Source organism: Felis catus, chromosome B1 (assembly GCF_018350175.1).
Source record: "Felis catus isolate Fca126 chromosome B1, F.catus_Fca126_mat1.0, whole genome shotgun sequence".
Classification (NCBI taxonomy): domain Eukaryota; kingdom Metazoa; phylum Chordata; class Mammalia; order Carnivora; family Felidae; genus Felis; species Felis catus.
The window spans coordinates 14,724,224-14,748,382 of NC_058371.1; the positions used below are offsets into that span (position 1 = coordinate 14,724,224).

The following is a 24,159-nucleotide window of genomic DNA, read 5'->3' on the forward strand; positions in this document are numbered from 1 at the left end:
CCAAGGCCCATCCCAGCCCCCCAGCTGGCCTCGGACTTCCTCTCCAGGCTTTTGACAGTTCCTGCCCGTACGGTGCAGTATTTCGCCGTTCACAGCGCTGTTTCCTGTCGCTGTGCTTTCGTAGGACTCCTGCCTTCCAGCTCCCCTTTCTGGGCTCTCTTACTCCACTTCTGTGGCTGAGTTCGCATGCAGCCTCCTTTAGAAAGCCATTGTCCTCCATCCATCCTGCACCTTCATCCACTGATTCCTCACTGTGGGGATTTTGGCCTCCAGGGAACATTAGGGAATGCCTGGAGACATGTATCAGGGCCCCTACTGAGGCTTCCTAATACTGGCATCTAGTGGGTAGAGTTCAGGGGTGCTGCCCTCCACCCTTCCATGCACAGGAAAGCCCACAGCAAAGAATTACCTGGTCCAGAACACCAGTGGTGTTGAGGTTGAGAAACCCCGCCTTAACGCCCTCCTCAGCTTTCAAATTGAGTGCTATCGTGGGTGCAAGAGAAACAGAAACTGTGGCTTCTGCCCTTAACCGCTGTGGTCTTACTGGGGATAATGCCACATTTGAGTAAGGAGGGCTGTATCGAAATTACTGATATAAAAAGCAAGTGCTCTGGATCCAGGACCTCCAAAATAGAGATGCGAGCACCAGGGGTAAGACCGTCCACTGGACGTGAAGGAAGACATTATTACACCTTTCCTCATATTGATAGTTCATCTTAAGAGAGACGGTAATGCTGAATATTGGTAAATCTTCATATTCAGTGTCTGATCCGGGAGGGAGTTAGCAGAGTTCCTGGTGGCATCCTCACTCATTTGTGTGCTTTCAGAACATTTTGATGTACATATTAAGTATATAGACTCCAAGATTAAGTGATTCAGTTAAGTTTTTTTAATATTCATTTATTTACTTATTTTTTAAAAATGTTTATTTTTGAGAGAGAGAGAGACAGACAGACAGACAGATAGTATGAGCAGGGGAAGGGCAGAGAGAGAGGGAGACACAGAATCTGAAGCAGGATCCAGGCTCCGAGCTGTCAGCACAGAGCCCGACGCGGGGCTTGAACCGTTGAACTCTGAGATCGTGACCTGACCTGATGTCGGATGCTCAACCGACTGAGCCACCCAGGCCCCCCTGGTTAATGTGTTTTTTTAATGTCAAAGAAACAGAATGTGTATAAAACTCCTGTGATGTGTTGAGTGATCAGGAGACTCTTGTGCTTCAAAGGTTCACTGATCATTTCAAGTGAAAATACTTAAAAGAATTGTCAAGCTTCTCATGAGTTAAGCATTTTTCTTTTATAAAAATGTGTTCTAAGTCCAAAGGCCTTCGTCTTAGGACAATAGACTATCAGTGTCATGCTAACGAGCAGATTTTTTTTTTAATCATATTTTGTCTTTCAAAACAAAGGTTACCCATTTATAAGACTTTATAGTTCAGCTTAGGTTCATATGTTCTTTCAAACTTAGAACCTAATTTTAATTATTTTCATATTTTAACATTTTAAAAAGTGTAGTTTTAAAAATAGAAAATCTTGCCTTAAAATAGCAAATTTTTAAAGCTTAGGCTTCGCCATTTTTTTTCTTAGCATATTTTCCTCACATGTACCTAAACTCTTTGAATACAGCTTCAAAATTGTGTTTTATTCCGAGGAGGAAAAGCCTTGAAGTCCAGCCTTTATCCGACTGTGAACTTAGCTTTCTTTCATGCCGTAGGCAGATACTTCTGATACATACTTATTTTCACAAAAGGAGCTTTGAGTTGTTTATCTGTCTGTGGTCAAATTTTCTTTGTTCTTATGTTATCCCAAAGTTAGGGAACAAAGTGGGATTTGAATCCTGTAAATGCTACTCTTCTGTCAATTGCCAGTTCTCATTTTTGGTCCTTTTTTCCATCAGTTTTCTTATCCTTTAACCTTAAATATTAAAATCAGAAAAAATAGTCGAATGAATATTGTATATCTGTTTCTTTCACACTTCTTATAAAATTATAAAATAAAAGAGTGAATTATAAATAACTAAATGGTTTTGGGGGTCTTTACATTTTTTATTTAGAAATTAAGGATATTTTGCTTTTTATCTTTATCATGAAGTAAGCTATAGACATTATCTCTGTCATGATTTTACTTTTAGGTCTTACAAATATGACTCTTGAGAATAGTTTGGTTTAAAATAACTTTAGTGTTTGAATGTTGATTTTTTCTAAACAGATTAGAAAATGCCTTTTATGAACATGCACAGACTTATTACTACACTGAGATCAGAAGAGTGAAATCTCATAAAGAATTTTTGAATAAGACAACACACCAGGTACATTATTTTTCCTAAAGAAGGAAATAATAGAGGCATTCATCATTGATTATTTTAGAGGAGTTTTTTAAATGTCTGTAATACTTTGATGTTTTTAAATAGCTTCTATGCTTTTAAATTTTTTTAAAAGCTTTTAAAAACTAATTTCTCTTTCTACTTTTTGCCCTGAAAGTTCTTAGAGATTTTTATAGCTTCCTTAACTACACTTGTTTGTTGGAGTAATTCTTGATCTTTAATTTTGAATACTTTTGTGTTTCCTCTTAATAAACATTATCGTAACGTTTACATTAGAAGAGAGTATGTGTAATGATATTTTTTCTATTCTTATTTTTCAGCTTTTATTTGTTAGACATCAGTTCAAAATAGCTTTCTTCAGTGAATTGAAACAAGATACACAAAATGCCCTGAAGTAAGTTTTTAATGGTTGTCAAACTAAATTTTTCTTATCTTTATGTTAACAGTAACATATTAATGGCAGTGTCTGAATCTCAACAAAAGTTTAATCAATTTTAAAATGTTTATGTTGGTTAGATTCGTGTATGTAGTATTTGATTCGTTTAGAGATGAATATAATATTTTGAGATTTTAAAAGAATTTCCGTTTTATTATCAGAAGTAAATTTCATACTCTCATAAAGCTTTCTGATCTAATTTGATTAAGTTTTGTGATCTAAAGAAACATTAAAATTCTTCCCATCCTGTTGACTACTTATTTGTATAATCAGTAAAATCTTTGTGTTGACTGACTTCCACCGTTAAATATATGTTAAACATTCCTTATCTAATACGATGAATTTCTGAAGATGTATAGTGCATTTAGTTAGTTAATCTATAATTTTACTTATTTAAAATTTTTTTTTTGTTTATGTATTTATTTTGAGAGAGAAAGCAAGCAGGGGAGAGGCAAAGAGAAAGGGAGAGAGAGAATCCCAGGCAGGTTCCATGCTGTCAGCAATGAGCCTGATCTGGGACTTGAACCCACAAACTGAGAACCGTGACCTGAGCTGCCCAAACTATGAGATCGTGACCTGAGCTGAAACCAAGAGTCAGACGCTTAATCGACTGAGCCACCCAGGGGCCCCTATGATTTTGTTTTTAATTAAATTTTTGTTAAAGTTTATACATCTCAGCATCATTTTTCATTCGAAGGCTCTGCTTAGAGCTTTGAAGAGTAGTTGTGTTGTTAGTGGTTACGCATTTTATTCCTTTGCTTTTACTAAGCACGATTTAGTAAAGCATTTTTTTCTAACTTTAACTCAGTTTTTAAAGGTTGAGTGTGGCAGTGTAACATAGGAATAGAAACTGAAGAGAAGCTAAGTGTGCAGGGCAGAAGAATAAGAGAAACAAAAGTCAATCTACTATTCAGAGGAATATTGCAGAAACATCTTTTTTGTTATTGTTGAGGTGGGGAACACCAGATTGTGTTGTGTAAATGTCAGCAACTCCTTGGGATGGTCACTGGCTTTAACGTAGTTCACTTTGTACCCATGGTACCACTTCCAGGCCTTCTCAAAGGTAATTCTGGAAAGACAAATTTTACTGGGGGAAGTTAGGAGCAAAGAGTTGTCTTTGGAGAAGCCTGGAGATTTTCTCATCCCCTTCCATCCTCAGGGGAGGCATTCTTCTAGCAGGCTGTCCTGTCTCAGCCCACTCCCCCTTCTCCAGCCGGTGCCCGAGATCGGCAGTGGCCACTGAACTTGTAGACATACTTGGGTTTAAAAGCTGTTGACCTGTGCCCTGTCTCGATTAGCACCTTCTGTGCTGTTACAGTTTCTGTTCATTGGAGAAGCTCATAATGGTGCTTTTAAAAAAAAAGCTTATTTCTTTTTAACAGAATGCTGACTTTTTAATGTAATTCTGGACAGTTGTCCACTTTCGTTTTCAACTTACTTTCTATCAGTTATTGACAGACGTTAATGACAGAACAATGCACTTGCAATGGTTCTGTTCTTAGTGAAAAGTCATTGATTCCTCCCACATACTATTAATCAACATCATTTTTCAGAAGGATATGTATAAGTTATTCCTAAACTGTTCAGTGCTAAGAAATGTTGAGTAACTATTGTTTCCTTTTTCTAATAATTTGTTCTTGGGAATCTTTTCTTAAGATTTACTTATATCATAATTAACCATGTTCCCCATGTTTGCATTAGGAATTATAGGACCGCCTATAATCTTGTGCATGAATTGAGAGCCCATGAAACTAATATTCTGGAAATTAAGACAATGGCAGGATTTATAAACTACAAGGTAATGGTTCTACTTCCAAATGAAGAAAACATGTCTTTAAATATTAGATTATCTTTTTGAAATTTGAAAATCCGTATTAGTTACTTGTTCTGAAAGTGAGTATTTGATTAATTAGGCTCTCCTCTTGCGATGGTCCTGTAGCAGAACCGGCTGTAATGCTTGCTTTCGAGTTTATGGGTCCCAGAGTTCTCCCTTAGGGCAGTTTTATTTTTGTAAGACTCCTTTAGGAGGGTTTTTTTTGTTTTTGTTTTTGTTTTTGTTTTTGTTTTTAAGTTTGTTTTGAGAGAGACAGAGCGCAAATGGGGGAGGGACAGAGAGAGGGGGGAGAGAGAAAGAATCCTAAGCAGGCTCCATGTTGTCAGCACAGAGCCCGATTTGGGGCTCAAACTCACAAACCATGAGATCATGACTGAGCCGAAACAGAAGTCAGACGCTTAACTGACTGAGCCACCCAGGTGCCCCGAGGGGCTTCTGTTTTTCAGTGGGAATAGGAGGGAGAGAGAGAGAAGAAAGCTGCCTATATTCGTGAATTTTTAAAGATGCAACACATTCAAACTATGTAAGCCTCCCTTGGTTTAATGGCACAGCCATAGAAAAGGCGTATCTCTTCACCTCGGAGGAAACTTTTATACCTGTTATTTGAACATTTTCAGATTGTATGTGGTAGAAATAGATGCAGAAGGCAAGCGAGGGGTTTTTGTTTTGCTTTTAATCTTTCCACATTCATGTTTTAAAGACGGCTAACACTGGGATGGTGACATGAGGGCGAATAGACACTTTGATTCCTTGTGTAAATGTAAACTGGTACAACATCTATAGAGAAGGTTTTCGCAATAACTATATACATTGAAAGGGGGTGTTTCCTTTAACCTAGTAATTCCATGTCAGGAAATTTATCTGATGTATGTGCCAATAATAAGACTTGTAAGTCATGCATGTGAGGATATTTATTGCACCTTGTGATAGGAGGAGATTGGGAGCAACCCAGCAATAAGTGACTGGTTAATATAACTTCTAAGTCCAGACAAGGGAATATTCTACAACTATTAAGAATGAGACAGCTCTACTTGTTGATATGGAATATTAGGTAAAAAAAAAAAAAAAAAAGTGAGTCACTAAACATATTTATTGTGAAACTATTTATTAAAAATGATAAGTTATATATAAATGACCACACACTTATCTGTGCAGAGACTATATTCTGAAACATACTGGGAGCTGGCTGCCTCGGAACAGGAAATTGGATGGCTGAGGGGCAGGGATGGATGAGAGACTTAACTTTTCATGTATTCCTTGTACCTTACAAATAAAACTGATGATAAACATATGGAAATAAATTTAGGCTGTGTTTCTTCTGTTTTTCCTTTTACCTTATGTCGATGTAGGTTATTACTGTTTTGAAATAGCATTCCAAATAAAAAGCTTTCAAGAATTTCTGTGATCCTTATTTGATATGGAGGCCATTGTGCTGTAATTGTGGTACAGAAAAATCTTTATAGCTTTCTGACAGTTATAGTCTGTGCTTGGGGAGGTAGTATTTAATTTTCACCAATCTTTGTGTTCTTCATTGAGTATAATTTTTGTGTATTCTACACTTTTTTTGTTTTTAATGTTTATTTATTTTGAGAGAGAGAGAGATAGGGCGTGAGCAGGGAGGAGCAGAGAAAGAGGGAGATACAGAATCCGAAGCAGGCTCCAGGCTCTGAGCTGTCAGCATAGAGCCCGACTCGGGTCTCGAACCCACAAACTGTGAGATCATGACCTGAGTCAAGTCGGATGCTTAACTGACTGAGCCACCCAGGCGCCCCTATTCTATACTTTTAAGAAGGTTTTCTAAGGTATACGGTGCAAATATGGAATAATTTTATTTCATTTATCAAGGAGATATAACCTCTGGTTTTAGCATAACGATTCTAATAGAGAAAATCAATTCCGTTGCCAAGAACCTGAGAGGAAATTTCATAGTCTTTTTAAAGTGCGTCTCACGTTTTACATATTTTTAAATGAATACACCTTTTGACCTTATTTTCTTCTTTATTTTGGGGTTGATTCCACATTTTTTAGATCTGCAGGCTGTGTTTTCAGCACAACACCCCACTGGACGCAATCGCTCAGTTCCGAAAGCACATAGACTTGTGTAAGAAAAAAATCGGAAGCGCAGAGTTGTCTTTTGAGCACGCCGCATGGATGTCTAAACAGTATGTTTTAAATTGTACTTTTGGAATTTTTTTTTCTTTCAATACTTGGGATTTGAAGGAATGGAATTAACATGGACTCTAAGTTCTACATGGAGCTAAGCTTTTTGTCAGTAAGTGGGCTTTTAGAGATCTAGCATAAGTATGTTTCCAGTAATGGTAGATATTGATTCATAGAATTCCTTAGTGGAAATCACTTAATTCATGGTACCATCTCTCTCATTCAACGTCTATTTACGGAGTTTCTGCCACATGTCTAGGTACTGAGCCTATAGCAGGGAATAAAACAAAAGCCCTCCTGGCCTGGACCTTGCTATTTGAGAATGATGTTTAACAATCCCCAAATGAAATTGTTCCCAGAAACATGGATGTTTCTGACTGGTGGGAACTATGTTGATGTAACACTTTGATGGTATATTTATCAAGGTTTGCCAGTACAGAAGAGTTGACTTAAACGCAGAATTTATCTATAGCCTATAATTAGTGTGTGTTCGTATTTACAAAGAAACCCCCAAAATTTGCAGTTCCTCATTAGCATTATTTTAACACAGTCTGCTGAGGTTATGGTTTGAGAATGAATAATTATTAGAAGTAAGCTTCTTTTTCTTTCCTTTTTCTTTTTCATCTTTTTTTTCCTTGATTTTTTTTTTTTTCTTTAAGATTCCAGGCCTTTGGAGATTTATTTGATGAAGCTATTAAGTTAGGGTTGACAGCTATTCAAACTCAGAATCCTGGTTTCTATTACCAGCAGGCAGCATACTATGCCCAGGAGCGGAAGCAACTTGCAAAAACCCTCTGTAACCATGAGGTAAGTTACCAACACCTGGCTTACGTGGCATTTAGGAAGTGGATTAACCTTCTCTTGAAGGAAGAGAAGACTGATTAATGTTGATCATTTTTTTCCAAGCCTTTGAATATCATCAGTTTTTATCTTTAATAGTTTTAGGGATTATGATTATTTTCAGTTTTAGCCTGAAAATCATTTTCACCTGTGGATTAAGCAGAAGTTTTTCTGGTGAAGAACCAGTTTATGATTGACAATAAGTTAGTGATTTAGACAAGAGCAAATTACTTTCAAATAAAAGTCACAGTTTAAAAAAAAAAAAGTCACAGTTTAGTCTGTGCCGTAACATAACTCCATCTTGTTGTTTCCACTGATCATGGCTGTAGGAGTTTGAAGGACTTTGGAGGAATGTGCTTTATTTTGACCCACCAGAGAGGATAACGTTGGACTTCTTTCTCTTCCTGGGGTTTTTCTCTGTGGAAAACTCTTAAGAATCTGTGGCAGAATTTTAATTGCAGTTTCTTAACATTTCATTTTGCCTTTCTCGTGGGTGATTAGAGTTAGATACCAGTTTCCCCAGAAGCACTTTTAAAATAACGTGGCGCGTACATGTATAAATACATCTACATTTGTATAGTTGTATCAGTTTTTGTCCTTTAAAATCTGCAGTTTTCTTCTCTGAAGACAGATGAATATTATCAACAGTACTACTTAAAAAACTAGTCCAAAAACAGTTTGCATATTAGTACTTAAAAGGTTGAATTTTTTTTTTCCCTTAAACCATGATATAACCAGACTATTTTCTACCATGTTATTTGCATATGATTTTCATTTTCAGGAAGTCTAAGGCAGATAAGGGATCCTAAGAGATAAATACTAAGATTTAATTATGAAGTTCTTCGGACAGACTTATTAATTATAATGTAAAATATAAATAACAAAATGAACGATAGGGAATTTGTTAAAATGTAACTGCAGGCAGCCATGAAAAATAATGTTTTAGAAGAATAGTTAATGATGTGAAATTTACAGAATGTATTTAAAGGAAAAAAGCAGGTTGAAAAATTATTCCAGTTAATAACAAATAAATGTTTGTGTACAAAATCTGGAAGACTAATGTATACGTTGTCAACAGTGGTAATAGGTTTATAAGTAATTTAAATTTTTATTCATTTCCTTTCGGATGTTTTCTGTATTTTTCAACAATGTACTTGCATTATATGTCTGTGCCGTTTCAGAGGGAAAAAATTGTAAAAAAGAAAAAAGTATAAATTTGTAAATTCTGGTGCCAAAAATATCCCTCCCCAGACAATACCAGGATTGAATACACAAGTGATAAGGAAGGAAAATAGTGTCTTCTTTTTAAAACTCCTTGTCACATTACTGTATTTTCATTTGCACAAAAAGCACTTATATGTGTGGAATAAACATCAAGCATAATTTGTAACACATTTTTATTGGTTTATTTTAGCAAAGATGAAAAGGAAATGTAGAAGAGTTAGCTACTATGAAATCATTTGTCACAATCAGACTGATTTATTCAATTTAATTTTTATGATACTGCCTAAATATTAAGTGAAACATTTATTTCAATTTTTGTGAAAATTTAGTGTATGTTGAAGTATTCACAACTATGATATCTGAACATGTATTTGGTATTTGTATTTTTGGAAATGTTTTTATTCTGTCAAAGACTGAAGAGAGTTGGTTTGCGAGAGGCTACGTAAACTCTTAATTAGGGTTGTGTTTTACTTTACAGGCTTCTGTGATGTATCCCAATCCTGATCCGTTAGAAACACAAACAGGTGTTCTTGACTTTTATGGACAAAGATCATGGCGACAAGGAGTACTAAGTAAATAATTTTTCCCTCCTTTCTTTTCTCTCAACCTCAAAAGGCACAGATTGCTATCACAGTTTTTCCATTGGCTATATAGGCCATAACACATTATGTTGAGGTAAAAATGTGTTTTTTAAAGCATCTTCTTAAAGATTTTCAGTTCTTTAGTTTTTAGAATGTTTTATTTATATCACTACATCTTAGAATAACTTCTAATTAAAGATATGAGTATGATTAAAACATTCGGACATCTCTTAAAGTCACAATTAATAAGCCACTTTAGGCTATTTAAATATTTTAATTCCAGTTAACTTTAATGATTTATTAGATTTGGTATTTTAAAACAGTATTAACTTGTATCTCCTTAAAAATATCTCTGTTGGGGCGCCTGGGTGGAGCAGTCGGTTGAGTGTCCGACTTCAGCCAGGTCACGATCTCGCGGTCCGTGAGTTCGAGCCCCACATCAGGCTCTGGGCTGATGGCTCGGAGCCTGGAGCCTGTTTCCGATTCTGTGTCTCCCTCTCTCTCTGCCCCTCCCCCGTTCATGCTCTGTCTCTCTCTGTCCCAAAAATAAATAAACGTTGAAAAAAAAAATTAAAAAAAAAAATCTCTGTATCTTTTTTGCGTTTGATAGATAATTTAGCAATTTTTGTGGCAATCACACTTTAACTGTTAAGCAATTATATACCTTAACCTCCAGAAAGTATATTCTGTATTGAGAATGATAATTGATATTATTCATCAGGTGGTTGATATCGCTAGGCAAGAGAATGCTGAATTCAGTAATGTTCTCTTCAGACCAGAGATCACAGAGAAGTTCCCATGCTCATAAAGCTGTCTCTTAGGATCTTTAAAATTCTAGAATGTCTAAGAATCTTAAATACGTTATTTTAAAGTAAAGGATTCAAGGAGTGTACACATCCAATGTGCCTATGAAGGATTTATGTTAAATGAGCTATCCAAAATGGGTTGCGTCTTATCTTACACAGGTTTTGATCTTTCTGATCCTGAAAAAGAGAAGGTGGGAATTCTTGCCATTCAGCTGAAGGAGAGAAGTGTTGTTCACTCGGTAAGTTTTTTGTTTCCCAATCTAAACTATGTCTTGGAATAGTCGAGGAAAACATGAGATTCTTTTTACTGGAATGTTTCACACTTTTCTCTCTTCTAACAGGAAATAATAATAACTCTTCTGAGCAATGCTGTTGCACAATTTAAGAAATATAAATGTCCAAGAATGAAAAGTCATCTAAGTATGTATCCATAATATGCCACAGTTTCATGCAGCTTTGAATAACTTAAAATTATGCACCTACAAATCTTATTTCCTTTACAGTGGTTCAAATGGGAGAGGAATATTATTATGCAAAGGATTATACCAAAGCTTTGAAGTGAGTCCTGTTCCCTATTTATTTTTCTAAGTAATCCGATTACCTTACAGCAAAATTAGAAGAGAAATTTGTTTTGAAGGATTGATTATTTCCATGTTTCTATTTCTATTAAGCTCCATTTCTGCGGTATTTTTTTCAAGTACTATCTGTTGGTACAGTCATTCTCAAAGTCTTAGGAAACCTCGCGTTTAGCTAAATGTGAAAATAACCTGTTAAACTATTTCAGTAAGTTTTCTGACATGGATATAACATGGGTAAGGCACGTTATTTTCTCCACGGAGTCTTTAGGCCCTTTCTTGTGACTCCGTTTCAGCATGTCTGACATTTTGCCTCCTGACAGGTTGCTGGATTACGTGATGTGTGATTATCGGAGTGAAGGGTGGTGGACCCTGCTCACGTCCATATTGACTACAGCTCTGAAGTGTTCCTACCTCATGGCCCAGTTAAAAGATTACATTACTTATTCCCTAGAACTCCTTGGAAGAGGTAACTTGGTGCTCTCACAGTAAAATTCTGAGTCTTTAAAATTATGCGGCATCTTTAAGCTTCTTCAAACTGAAAGAATAATTCTCAAATCTTTGATAGTACTTTTACCACGTGCAGATCAGTTTGCCAAGCGAAAGGACTCTTACTTTCATGGAACTTACTGTAGTCGAGGTCTCATGATAGTTGAGAAGAACAAAATTCTTCTTCCTATTTTTTTTTTTTTAAACATGGCATGAAACCATTCTTCATATGGAGTTCAAATGCAAGTATATAGAGCATTGGGGCTAACATAGAAAGCCGTGCTGTTGTACGTTGTCGGGAATGGTGCTTAGCCGTCTTAGAAGACATATTTTTTCTACGGTATTTTGATCCCTTCAGTGGGGCTAGTAGACTTACTTGCTCATCTTACAGTTGTAGCTTTTTTTCCTTCTTTCATGTCAGCTTCCACTCTGAAAGAGGACCAGAAATCTCGGATAGAAAAGAACCTCATAAATGTTTTGATGGTAGGTTGGAGTTCTTTGTATAAAATATGTCCTGGGGATATGTATACCTAGATCTGTATCTGTGTATTTTCTGTAACTGGCTGAATGAATTGTGCTCTGTGTTGGTGCAGAATGAAAGTCCTGATCCTGAACCTGACTGTGATATCTTAGCAGTGAAAACGGCTCAGAAGCTGTGGGCGGACCGAGTTTCTCTGGCCGGCAGCAATGTTTTCACAATAGGAGTGCAGGACTTTGTGCCATTTGGTGGGTAGCTGGCATCTACAGTGTTACCTCAGAGAGGTTATCCTTTTTGCTAGAAAATGAATAGAGAGTAATAAGAAAGTCAAAGAAAGAATGCTCAAAATACGTCGTTCTATAGATAAAAATTGTGATTTTTTTTCCCTCACCATTGACTTAAAAAGATGTTCAGAATTTTAAATAGTTAGTTTACATATTAAAATCTACCCTGCCTGTTTGTACTTTAGATGTGATTTGAAATGCATTTGAAAAGACAGTTATTTAAAGAGTTTATTCTGTAATGCCTGGGCAGGTATTTTGAAATAAGTTAAAAAGAACAAAATGGTTTTTTCCCTTTAAAATTCTATGTTCGTTACATTTCAGGAGCAACTATGTTTTTAGAATTAAAGGTAGTTTTGGAGTTGTATTTTATTTAAATTTGTTTTATTTTGTTTTAAGTGAACTACATTTATGTGTCGAAATGCTTCAAGTGCAGAATTCAGTAAGAATGTCCAGTGTAGGGGTGCCTGGGTGGCCCAGTTACTTGAGTGTCCGACCCTTGATTTCAGCTCAGGTCATGATCCCAGGATAGTAGGATCAAGCCCTGCATCAGGCTCTGCACTGAGTATGGAGCCTGCTTGGGATTCTCCCTCTCTCTCTCTCTCCCTCTCTCTCTCTCTGTCTCTCTTTCTTTCTCTCTCTCTCTCTCTGTCCCCCTCCCCCTCCCTCTCCCCCTCTTCCCCACTCATTCTCCTTCTCTCTCAAATAAATAAAAAGAGGGGAAAAAAATTGAAAAATTAAAGAGGCACCTGGGTGGCTCAGTCAGTTAAGCATCTGACTTTGGCTCAGGTTATGATCTCACGGTTTGTGAGTTTGAGCCCTGTGTCTGCACTGTCAGTACAAAACCCACCTGTGACTCTGTCTCTCTCTGCCCCTTCCTCATGTATGCTCTCTCTCTCTCTCTCAAAAAAAAAAAAAAAAAAAAAAAAAAAAACCACTTAAAAAAAAAAGAGAAGGATATCCCATGTAGGTGTTTCTGAAGAGTAAGTGCGGATCAGAATAATTTGTTTGTCTAGACGGTCTTGTACTGTGTGACTCTGCTCTCTCTGTTTATTTCTAGTTCAATGCAAAGCCAAGTTTCATGCCCCAAGTTTTCACGTTGATGTTCCTGTGCGGTTTGATGTCTATCTGAAGGCTGACTGTCCACATCCCATTAGGTTTTCCAAGCTCTGTGTCAGCTTCAATAATCAGGTAACGGTCGCTTTTAATGTATTTTTACCCTGTATCTTTAAAAAAATTTTTTTTTAATGTTTGTTTATTTTCGAGAGAGAAAGAGAGCATGAGCGGGGGAGGGGCAGAGAGAGAGGGAGACACAGAATCCGAAGCAGGCTCCAGGCTCTGAGCCGTCAGCACAGAGCTCGACGCGGAGCTCGAACCCATGGCTGTGAGATGAGCTGAAGTCGGACGGTTAGCCTAGTGAGCCGCCCAGACACCCCTAGCATGTGTGTATCTTAATGTAGCTTATTTTAAATTAGATGAAATGAGCTTAGTGAATTTTAGGTCATAATGGTTTCATAGTAACAAATGGGCTTTGGTAAACTCTATCTGAAAATAAATATATTTATAGTTCTCACTTCTGTATCAGCCATTCAAGTTTTACTTACTCTTACACTTTTCTTTAAGTTTTGTTATTATTCCATCCTTACGAACTATAAGAACTTTATCTTTTGTGATACATAACTTGAATTTCAAATGAGATCTATTCAGGATGAATGTAATTTAATTTTTAAATCATTTGTTTTGTATTCTAACAACGGTATTGGTTTTTTAATTATAAAACTACTAAACGGTTGGTGTTAAAGTGGACTGGATGGATATAAAATGAAAAGTAAGCGTGCTCTGTCCAACTCCATTGCCCAGAAGTCATTGCTAGTAACTTCTTGAACAGTCTAGACGTTTTCTGTGTGTGCAAATATAAGCAGCTTTTTCTTTCTGCAGGGCCGGGATTATATACACTTGCACATTTTTGTAGTGTGTTACAGTGTGGTCAGCTACTTGATTACATTCCAAATATTCCGATTAGAAGCTCACATAATAGATTATTATCTTCTGGTCCCCCAGAAAGCACATGGAGCCTTTAACCAGCAAGCGTTTAATGAGAGTTACAGTGTTCTTAGCATCGAGGTGAGCCTGCGAACGTTTAGCATATGTCAGCTCTGTTAAAATGGAAGCGTTCTGGGGGCAGGGGCCAGGACTGACTCACAGATTGCCCTAGTAGGTAGGTAACGAGGACTAAATTACGTGGCGTAAGCCAGAAATACAGTTAGAGTAGGCGTGCCAGAGAAGAAGGAGGAAGTTTCAAGAATGAAGATGAGATGAAGGGAGCTATAAAGAGATGAGAGGGGGAGCAGGCTTGGCACTTGCAGACGCCGGGTGGAGGCAGGCGTTCCCGTTCCGGGTGTGTGGGCAGCGAAGGGGCCGTGGGAGGCAGGGCTCCGTGGCTTACAGGAACTCGAGCTCAGCTCATTTAAAGGTTTCTTTATTCATTCACTTATTCATGTTCTATTTATTGGACAGTGGTAAAGAAAGAGCTTCACCTGCTTTACTAGATTTTTCTGTCTTCACAACTGAGCAGTAACCCCGTAAGAGAACCGGTTGGCTGAACCTGGGTCACCCGCAAACCGGTGTGCTTCATTCAGTTTTGAACGATTACCCAAAGATTCCTTCTGAGTAGTTGGAGAATTTCATTTATATGTATATGAAAAACATTTTTTTAATGTTTGTGTTTGTGAGAGAGCATGAGCAGGGGAGGAACAGAGAGAGAGGGAGACACAGAGTCCGAAGCAGGCTCCGGGCCCTGAGCTGTCAGCACAGAGCCCGACACGGGGCTCGAACCCACAGACCGTGAGATGTTTAACTGACTGAGCAACCAGGTGCCCCTAGTTTGAGGATTTTAAAGCAAGAGCATGAAACTTAGAATTTAAGACACTTTATTCCAGTGACAAAATAGAAAGAAAGGATCTTCTGGAGACCAACCGGAGCCTCTTTAGTGTGCTTCCCAGTACTAACGTGTGAGGACTTGGATGAAGACACTGTTGGTGGGGATGGGAAGGAAGAAAGGGCTACGGGAGGTGTCTATGAATAGAGAAGTCTGGATTGCTGGTTGTGTGTACAGGGTAAAGAATAAAGGACAGCCCCTGCCCCCACCCCCACCAAAAAGCGATTCATTTGTGTGTGTATTTTATAGCTAAAGTGTACCTACAAGACGATTTGAAACGCATATACTGCAGAATATGACCACAGTTACTTAACATCCATCACCTTACATAATTACCTTTGTTTTGTGGTGGGAACATTTGGGATCTACCGTCTCAGCAACTTTCAAGTATATAATACAGCATTATTAATTATAGTCGCCATGCTGCCCCTTAGATCCCAGAACCTATTGTCTTGTAACTGGAAGTTTATACCCCAACCCTTCACATCCACCATTTTCCCCTGTTTCTATGAGTTACAGATTCCACATGTGGTTGAGATCACACCGGTAGGACAGGAGTATGTGATGTTACTTCTTCTTAATTCCTTTTCATGTTTTATCCCCTTAAAAGCCTTACTTCCTCAGGGACGGGACCCCCCCCCCCCCCCCGCCTAGCTGATTTTCCTGGCCGTAGCCCTCTGTAGTACTTACCACACCTGTGGTTTCATTTTTGTCTGTGTGATTCGTTGGTAAGTCATTTGTTTTCCTTGTTAGCATGTAAGCTCTCCCAGGTCAGATACTTTTTTTTTTTTTTTTTTTTGCTCGATGGTGACAGTTTTGGGGAGATATGCTAAATCTGGAATTAGAGGATGAATAGAGAGATTCTTATTGTACTTCTACTGTTAATATCCTACTATTCCATTTCTTTCCCCCCTTTTCTTAAAAACTAATTTTTACTAATTAAAAACTAATTTAAAATGTTAAAATGTTAAAGCAGTTCATTTTTAAAGTTAGATTATATTCTGAATATGTATTATTTGAAATTCAAGATCTGAATCAGGAGAAAAAAAAAGTAGTCCTTAGGTTTCAGAAGCATGGAATAGAAATGAAAACTCGAAGGCAAGTATTAAACTTAACTAATAAGAATTTTCTGTAAGATAACTCATCTGCTGGGATAGAAGACAGCTCTTGGGAAGTTCTTACTGTTTACTGAATGGATGAGAATGTTGATTCCATAGACGTGCACACGAAAGAGGTCTCCCTTCAGTCCTCTCCCTTTATTCTCACCTCTATTTATCACAGAAGGAGTGTGCTCTTCTAGGAAGGTAGATGTACATTGAGTTTGGGACATGCTAAATTTGAGTGGTAGTGGAATTAACCTCTTGAGATTTGTGGATATGAACTTTTGGTTAAGGAAATAGGACAGAGTTAGTTTTTAATGTGGGAAATATTAGCATAGAGGTACGGAACATGTAAAAATGGATAAACTCTGCAATGAAATGAACATAAAGAGAGTAGAACTGAAAGCCGAAGACTAAGCCTGTGGAGCCTCTGAATTAAGGGGACAAGAAGAAGAAAAGACCTTTGAGGGAAAAACAGGAAGTAGTCAAGAAGGATGTCACAGAAGCCATGTAAAAAGAAAGCTCTTCTTAAAAAAGATAGTAGATAGTAGTGTCCAGTGAAACAAAGAATAAATCTTTGCTTCTCTGGGATTTGTAAATGTTTTCAGAAATCAGCTTGTATGTGGTGAATTGTCTCTACCTTGTGGCAGCAGTGAGTGGGTAAGCGTTTCCGTTTGGCGTAAAATACCTCCCATTAATCACCCTTCATAATGCTTTAGTTATACTGCAGGTAAATTTACCAACCTCCGAATCATTTTTGTTTAGTGTGAGCAAAACATGTGACACTTGCTGTGTATAAACAGTGACCCTTGCTGACCTCTTTTACAGGAATATAACCAGTTCTGCGTAATCGAAGAAGCAACTAAAGCAAGTGAAGTTTTAGAAAATTTGACCCAGGGAAAGATGTGCTTAGTTCCTGGTAAAACAAGGAAGTTTTTATTTAAATTTGTTGCAAAAACTGAAGATGTGGGGAAGAAAATTGAGGTGAGTGATGAAATTTGCTTAAAACATGCTTTAAATGACAAAAGTAATATGTGTATGTCAGAAAACAGTGTCAGTAATACACAAGTTTATTAAGTAAAAAATGAAAATATTCCACCTGGACTTCCTAAGGGAAATCGTTCATCATGGTTTGGTAGGTTTTCTTTTTTTGAGACTATACTGTACATAGTATTCTACAGTTAGCTCTTTTTACTTACTAGTATATATGAGGCATCCTTTCCGGTTAGTACATAAGACCAACCTCAGTTTTAATGGCTATGTAATCAGTTAAGGAATTTCAAACAAAATACTATATTATGCACTGTACCAATTATATTTTGTATAATGACATAATTCACACTAGAGATATATATCATTTTGATATCTAAACATTTCTGAATGCTTTTTAAAAAAAATATATATTTAAAGGATTCCTTTAATGTACATAATTAAAATGTCTTTTAGAAATATATGATAGAAGTAATAATTTTATTGAGCGTAAATTCTGGAGCCAAACTTCATGGGTTTAAATTCCAGCTCTCCAGCCTACTAGTGTGGGGCTCTGGACAATTACTTAACCTCTTTGTGTCTCAGTTTACTCATCTTGTAAAGTGGGGATAATGATGGTATCTATCTCTTAGTGTTTTGTGAGGATTAAATCAGTTAGTTAACGTAAATTGCTTGGAATAGTGATTAGTGTATGGTAAGCTTGTTTTCCATGGCTTAAATGGCGATAGTTGGTTCATCTAAACTTTGGGCCATTTCTAAGATAGAAACATAAGACTGTACTACCAATATTCCCATAACAGTATCTGTGAATCTGTTGATTTTATTATTAACCAATATCCAGAGATTTTGCTTATTCACTTAAAGTTTTTTTTATGATTTTGACTAAATCCCTAATTACATATTTTTTATAAGATACTAAGGAAGACTACCAGATGGAAATCATAATTAGTAATACTGTTTCGAGTACATTTGTTAATGGATTTTGTTGAAAGGAATATTTATTCAGTTAATAGTATTATACGTGTCTTTGGGGAAAAAATATGTGTGGAATTAGGAATTTGGTTATGAGTGTGCTAATGGTCATGAAAATATTCATGTATCTCACTCAGCAACCACTAATTGAGCATTTGTTGTGTCAGGTTATTATCTCTGTTTAAAGGTGAAGCGGGTGGAACCTAGTCAGTGTCACAGCTAACAGATGTCGGGGACAGCTGTACAGCAGGTGTTCTGACTTCACCCTGGGGGAGTCTCTAGATGAACTCCACACACCAACAATTGCTGTGTAACTCGTCGAGAGGGGATGGTGACAAGTATGAGGTGGCATTTCTGACAACCCTCCGTCTTTCAGATTACTTCGGTCGATCTAGTTCTGGGCCACGAGTCGGGAAGATGTGTGGTTTTAAATTGGCAGGGAGGAGGAGGGGACGCTGCCTCCTCCCAAGAAGCCTTGCAGGCCTCGCGTTCTTTCAAAAGGCGACCCAAGCTCCCTGACAATGAGCTTCACTGGGACAGCATAGTCATTCAGGCCAGCACGATGTAAGTCGACCTTGCTAGGCAGATTGAGGAAGGTCATCTTACTTCTTTTAAATACTTTGAAGAACTTGTTTTTTTTTTTTAATCGGTTGCTTAGCTAAGGTTTTGGGTTTTTCTCCCCCTCCCCCCCCCCCCCCAAGGATTATTTCCAGAGTTCCAAACATTTCCGTGCATCTGCGGCATGACCCTCCTGCCCTGACGAATGAAATGTATTGTTTGGTTGTGACTGTTCAGTCCCATGAAAAGACCCAAATCAGAGACGTGAAGCTCACCGCTGGTTTAAAACCTGGTAAACATGCCTTTTCCACATTTGATCAGTGTTCGTTCAACAGAAAATAAGTATCAGTGGTGTCAACTACAGGAAGTTTGTTTAAAATACGGTCATGAAAGAGTGCTCTCTATGCAGTAGTAATTGTTAGGATAATGTCCGAATGCTCCGTATTTTAAAACACTGATATTAACACTTTCAGGACAGGATGCCAATTTAACTCAGAAAACTCATGTGTCTCTTCATGGAACAGAACTATGTGACGAGTCCTATCCGGCTTTACTCACTGACATTCCTATCGGAGACTTACATCCAGGGGAACAGGTGAACTTGGTCACCTATGACTGGGGAGGAAATCAACTAGGTTGAGGTTTTAAATATGTAGTGAGTTTTAGAGAACATTGTAACAGCATATTCTGAGACTACAAATGGGATTTAACTAATGCATGTTTTTAACACTTAAATGCGTAAGATGTTTACACATATTTAGATGCATAAGATGTTGTAAGCAGTTTTATACAAGGGGTTTTAGAACAAATGGCCCTGATGTGGAGAATTAGTTGCCTGATAAAATAACTGAATAACATTAAGTTTGTAACTTTGTGAAATAGCCTTTCAAGCAACTTTTATTTCCAAACGAAACACAGTTCTTGGGCAGTTGGGAATGATAATAAAAAAGGTGGGATAGTACTGGTTGGTCCCACATATACTGTGGCAAGAACAGCCTATAAACAGGGTTCAAGAATTTAGTCAGCTGGAACAGTAAACTCCAAAAGGTGGGAACATTATCCTAGAGTATATACCAGGAAGAAATCTCTAAATTATTAAATTAAGATACTTTTATTTTGTTACAGCTGGAAAAAATGTTATATGTTCGCTGTGGAACAGTAGGTTCGAGAATGTTTCTCGTGTATGTTTCTTACCTGATCAATACAACTATTGAAGACAAAGAAATTGTTTGCAAGTGTCACAAGGTATTACTTCTCATGGCTACTCCGGGAAGCATCATACGTGGGGCGTTCCCTATTTTATGTTTTTTTTTTTTACCTGTAAAATAAGCAGCTTAGGTGCTTGTAGTCTATTACAGATTTTAATTAAACATCTTGGGTTGTTTTTTTTTAATCACTTACATTTATCATAAATGACGTACTATGGCATCCACTGCTCAAACATTAGAAAACTGGCCTCCATGGCTTTTTGTACAATCAGCAGGTTTAGGATCTCATGGAAAAAAGTTTTGAGATTCCAAACCTATGTGTTTCTTTATAAAATCTCACATTAGGTAAAATCTGTAAGTTGATTATATGCTGAAGATTTGAGGGGATGGAAGGTCTCCCTTTATGAGATATTTTTTCTATTAAAAAAGATTCTCATGAAAATTGTGTCTAGTTAAATGCAGATAGAAGAGGATGAGAATAGCATGGTCATAGTCAGTGCCTTGGAGGCAACTGCTGTCAGCTTTTTGGAGTGTTTTCTGTTGGTTTTCTATTTATAGTGATTTGGGGGCACTGTGTTTTTATTTAGATTTAACCATATTATATATAATTGTTTGTACCCACTTTTAGTAATGGAACATTATGATACTTACTGTCCTCGTAGTCTTATCTGTATTGTTTCAGCCCGTTCTCAGGAATTGAGCCAGCAGAGGAGAAGGCCAATCAGTCTGGGGATTTGTAGTTTGGTCATTGCCCAGAGTCTGGGCCGTCCGCCATCGTATGAGTCAGTAGGAGGCAACACTCATCCTACAAGAGAGGAATATTTCCCAAGCGGAAGGGAGGAAGGCATACAATATATCAGAGATTTCATGTAGCCTGATGCACTACAGTGGATCATGGCTGGTGAACTAGGAGAGGAGGGTGCCAATCTCAGCATGGCCTCCTAACGTGTCCACTCAGCCTAGCCATGTAACCGTTCGACCTGAGTTTCCTTATCTACAAAATAAGAACATTCAAGTTCTATACAGCTTTGGAGTCCTATGCCTTGGAAAGGACTTCTGATAATGAAGCTTCTAGTAGACTTGGAACATATCTTTTTAAAATGATTGTTTGCTATGTAGTAACTATCCTGGAATCAAGCTACAACAGTGTGTAATGCTCTCTTTGCCTCAAGACACGATGTTTTTGAGGTGCATGCCACTTTTTTTTTGATCCCTTCCATCTACGTCACCCATCCCCCCCACGCACCTCCCCTCCGGTAGCCACCAGTTTGTTCTCTGCAGTTAAGAGCCTATTTTTTTGTTTGTCTTTTTTCCCTTTGTTCCTTTGTTTTGTTGCTTAAATCCCACATGTGAGTGAAGTCATATGGTATTTGTCTTTCTCTGACTTATTTCGCTTAGCATTGTGATGCCTAGCTCCGTCCATGTGATTGCAAATGGCAAGTTTTCATTCTTTTTTATAGCTGAATAATATTTCACGGTATATATATACCCTGTCTTTTTTATCCATTTATCTGTTGATGGACATTTGGGCTGCTACAATTTGGCTATTGTAAATAATGCTGCAGTGAACACAGGGATGCATATATCCTTTTGAATTAGTGTTTTCATATTCTTTGGGTAAATGAATATTCAGTAATGGAATTACTATGTCATATGGTAATTCCATTTTTAATTTCTTGAGGAACCTGCAGACTGTTTTCCACAGGGGCAATGCCAGTTTGTATTCCCACCCACAGTCTACAAGGGTTTCGTTTTCTCTACATCCTTGCCAGTACTTGTTTCTTGAGTTTTTATTTTAGCCATTCTGACAGATGTGAGAAGATATCTCATTGTGGTTTTGATTTGCATTTCCCTGATGATGAGTGATGTTGGGCATCATTTCTGTGTCTTTTGACCATCTGTATGTCTGTCTGCTTTGGAGAATTTCTGTCCATGTCTTTTGCCCATTTTTAAATTGGGTTATTTGGTTTTTTTGGTGTTGGGTTGTATAAGCTCTTTATATATCTTGGATACTAACCCTTTACTGGCTAGGTCATTTGCAAACATTTTCTCCTGTTTAGTAGGTTGTCTTTTAGTTATTTTAGGGAGGGATACTAATTCTGAGGGATAGAAATAGATGTTACACAAAAAAGAATGAGTTGGTCAAATATGTTTGGAAAATATGGGTTAAGAGGTATTAAATGGATATTTTGACTTTAAGACTTAGCACAGCATTGAATTTGCTAATGTGTGTTGAGAATTTCACAAAAGGCTGTGGTGATTATCTTTCAAGATTATTGTACACAGAAGCACTTTTCTCATGGAATATCTATCTTACAGGTCCCAGTGTTACTTGTAAGACATTTTTGGAAATTTAAATGTAAATTATTTTCCCTTCACTGGATTGAATCTCATTTTTACCTTCATGTGTGGAAATTTAAAGTAGGCCACATCTGATCTAGTCATTGAGTTGTTTCTTCATTTCCTTAGATCTTTTCTGTGGGGAAATACTGAGGCCCTGCTTTAGATTCACAGACCCAATGCAGGCGTTTTCTACCACTAATATCCTGCTTATTACACTTCTTAAAAAGTTAGCTTGATGGTATTGAGAGGAAGTCATTTGAAGTATGTGATAATAATGAACATGGTTTAGGCATTTCACTAGTGCTTTATATATGTTATCTCACTTCATTGTTAACAGCCCCACAAGGATTATGAAACTGAGACTCAGAAACCATGGTTCTTCCTCAAGGTTACCTCACTAACCCCAAGGTCTGCATAGCTAATAGGAATGTGTCCTCCAGGATTAAAACCCACATCCACCTGGCATTATCACAGGCTGAGTTTTTAAATCAACGTGATTTTTAAAAAAGGGTTCTCACTAACAGGGTGGGTGGTTTGTTTCCAAAGACATAGTAAGCCCATTGCTTCTTGAACAGACTGAGGGAGGGATGTAGCGTGTAGGTTAAGAGTACAGACCCCTACGGTCAGATCCAGGTCTGTTTCTGCCTTTGTCACTTACTAGCTATGCGGGACTACTTCAGCTTAAAATAGCGAGTATAATGGCATCTGTTTCCTTGAGTTATTACAAACATTATATAATGCATCACATATATAGCGATTATAGTGCTGTTATATTATTATTGTCATTATCATTATTATTAGTCGTCTTGACTTGAGGTGAAGTAAAGAACTTAGACAAAAAGAAAACCCAGATTCTAGGCTTGGCACCACTAGTTTTGTGGCCCAAGGCCAAGCATTGAAACTTCCTTAACTTCTGCTTCGTCCTCTCTAAAATAGTGACATTGCCTGTCCTGCCCACTTTTACTAGATCCTGAGATAAATAACGTGTTAGAAAGCACTTTGCAGTGTGAGCTGTTTTAAAGCCATAAGATAATTTATTAGAAATTGTAGTCTGGTTTCTCTCTATAGGTTTTTATAAATATTATCTGAGGGAAAGCTTCTAGCTTCTTAATATATAAATTGGGATTATTTCTTGATCAGTTACAGATTGTGTTTTGCATGTCTTCTATTTTTAAAACTATTTTTAAGTTTAGAAAAGCCACTGAATGTGCCCTTTAAATTCTTACAGGATGAAACGGTAACTATAGAAACTGTCTTTCCATTTGATGTCGCGGTTAAATTTGTCTCTACAAAGGTATGTTCCTATGAAGCATTTTGGAAATCATTTCAATTATAGAAATTAACAGAAAAAGCAAAATGAATTATTGTAGTTCCAGACAGATCTTTTGTCTTCATTTGTGACAGTTTGAGCACCTGGAAAGGGTCTATGCGGACATCCCCTTTCTATTGATGACGGACCTCTTAAGTGCCTCACCTTGGGCCCTCACTATTGTATCCAGTGAGCTACAACTTGCTCCTTCTATGACCCCAGTGGATCAGCTAGAGTCCCAAGTGGACAAAGGTGAGAATGTGGACCATCCCACTTAATTAGAAGACCGGGGTGTGTGTGTGTGTGTGTGTGTGTGTGTGTGTGTGTGTGTGTGTGTGTGTAGGCTAGCAGGGTAAGAGTTAGCTTTTTGCTAATGGAGGGCACTTGAGACTGATAGAAAAGTAAATACATTTAGAATTAAAGTAGAATTAGTATCAGTTACCACTTGAGTATACCTTATTTTAAAAGATAAGATTTGGGGCGCCTGGGTGGCGCAGTCAGTTAGGCGTCCGACTTCAGCCACGTCACGATCTCGCAGTCCGTGAGTTCAAGCCCCGCGTTGGGCTCTGGGCTGATGGCTCAGAGCCTGGAGCCTATTTCCAATTCTGTGTCTCCCTCTCTCTCTGCCCCTCCCCCGTTCATGCTCTGTCTCTCTCTGTCCCAAAAAATAAATAAACGTTGAAAAAAAAAATTTTTTAAAGATAAGATTTTTGCT

The 24,159-nt window shown here is 37.5% G+C and overlaps 1 protein-coding gene across 2 annotated transcripts in view; it reads left to right on the top strand.

The window, feature by feature from the left end:
* The window catches only part of TRAPPC11 (trafficking protein particle complex subunit 11), a 47,951-nt gene that overhangs the window by 8,208 nt on the left and 15,584 nt on the right, over positions 1-24,159 (top strand). For both annotated transcript variants that reach the window (XM_045055203.1, XM_011281376.4), the window contains exons 6-25: positions 2,208-2,307; positions 2,643-2,716; positions 4,460-4,556; positions 6,621-6,754; positions 7,412-7,559; positions 9,295-9,388; positions 10,363-10,442; positions 10,545-10,623; positions 10,707-10,761; positions 11,102-11,247; positions 11,689-11,750; positions 11,861-11,993; positions 13,087-13,217; positions 16,893-17,048; positions 18,403-18,590; positions 18,728-18,876; positions 19,058-19,179; positions 19,710-19,829; positions 23,364-23,429; positions 23,540-23,696. In XM_045055203.1, coding sequence (XP_044911138.1) covers positions 2,208-2,307; positions 2,643-2,716; positions 4,460-4,556; positions 6,621-6,754; positions 7,412-7,559; positions 9,295-9,388; positions 10,363-10,442; positions 10,545-10,623; positions 10,707-10,761; positions 11,102-11,247; positions 11,689-11,750; positions 11,861-11,993; positions 13,087-13,217; positions 16,893-17,048; positions 18,403-18,590; positions 18,728-18,876; positions 19,058-19,179; positions 19,710-19,829; positions 23,364-23,429; positions 23,540-23,696 — 2,291 coding nt within the window. The remainder of the gene's footprint in view (positions 1-2,207; positions 2,308-2,642; positions 2,717-4,459; positions 4,557-6,620; positions 6,755-7,411; positions 7,560-9,294; positions 9,389-10,362; positions 10,443-10,544; positions 10,624-10,706; positions 10,762-11,101; positions 11,248-11,688; positions 11,751-11,860; positions 11,994-13,086; positions 13,218-16,892; positions 17,049-18,402; positions 18,591-18,727; positions 18,877-19,057; positions 19,180-19,709; positions 19,830-23,363; positions 23,430-23,539; positions 23,697-24,159) is intronic.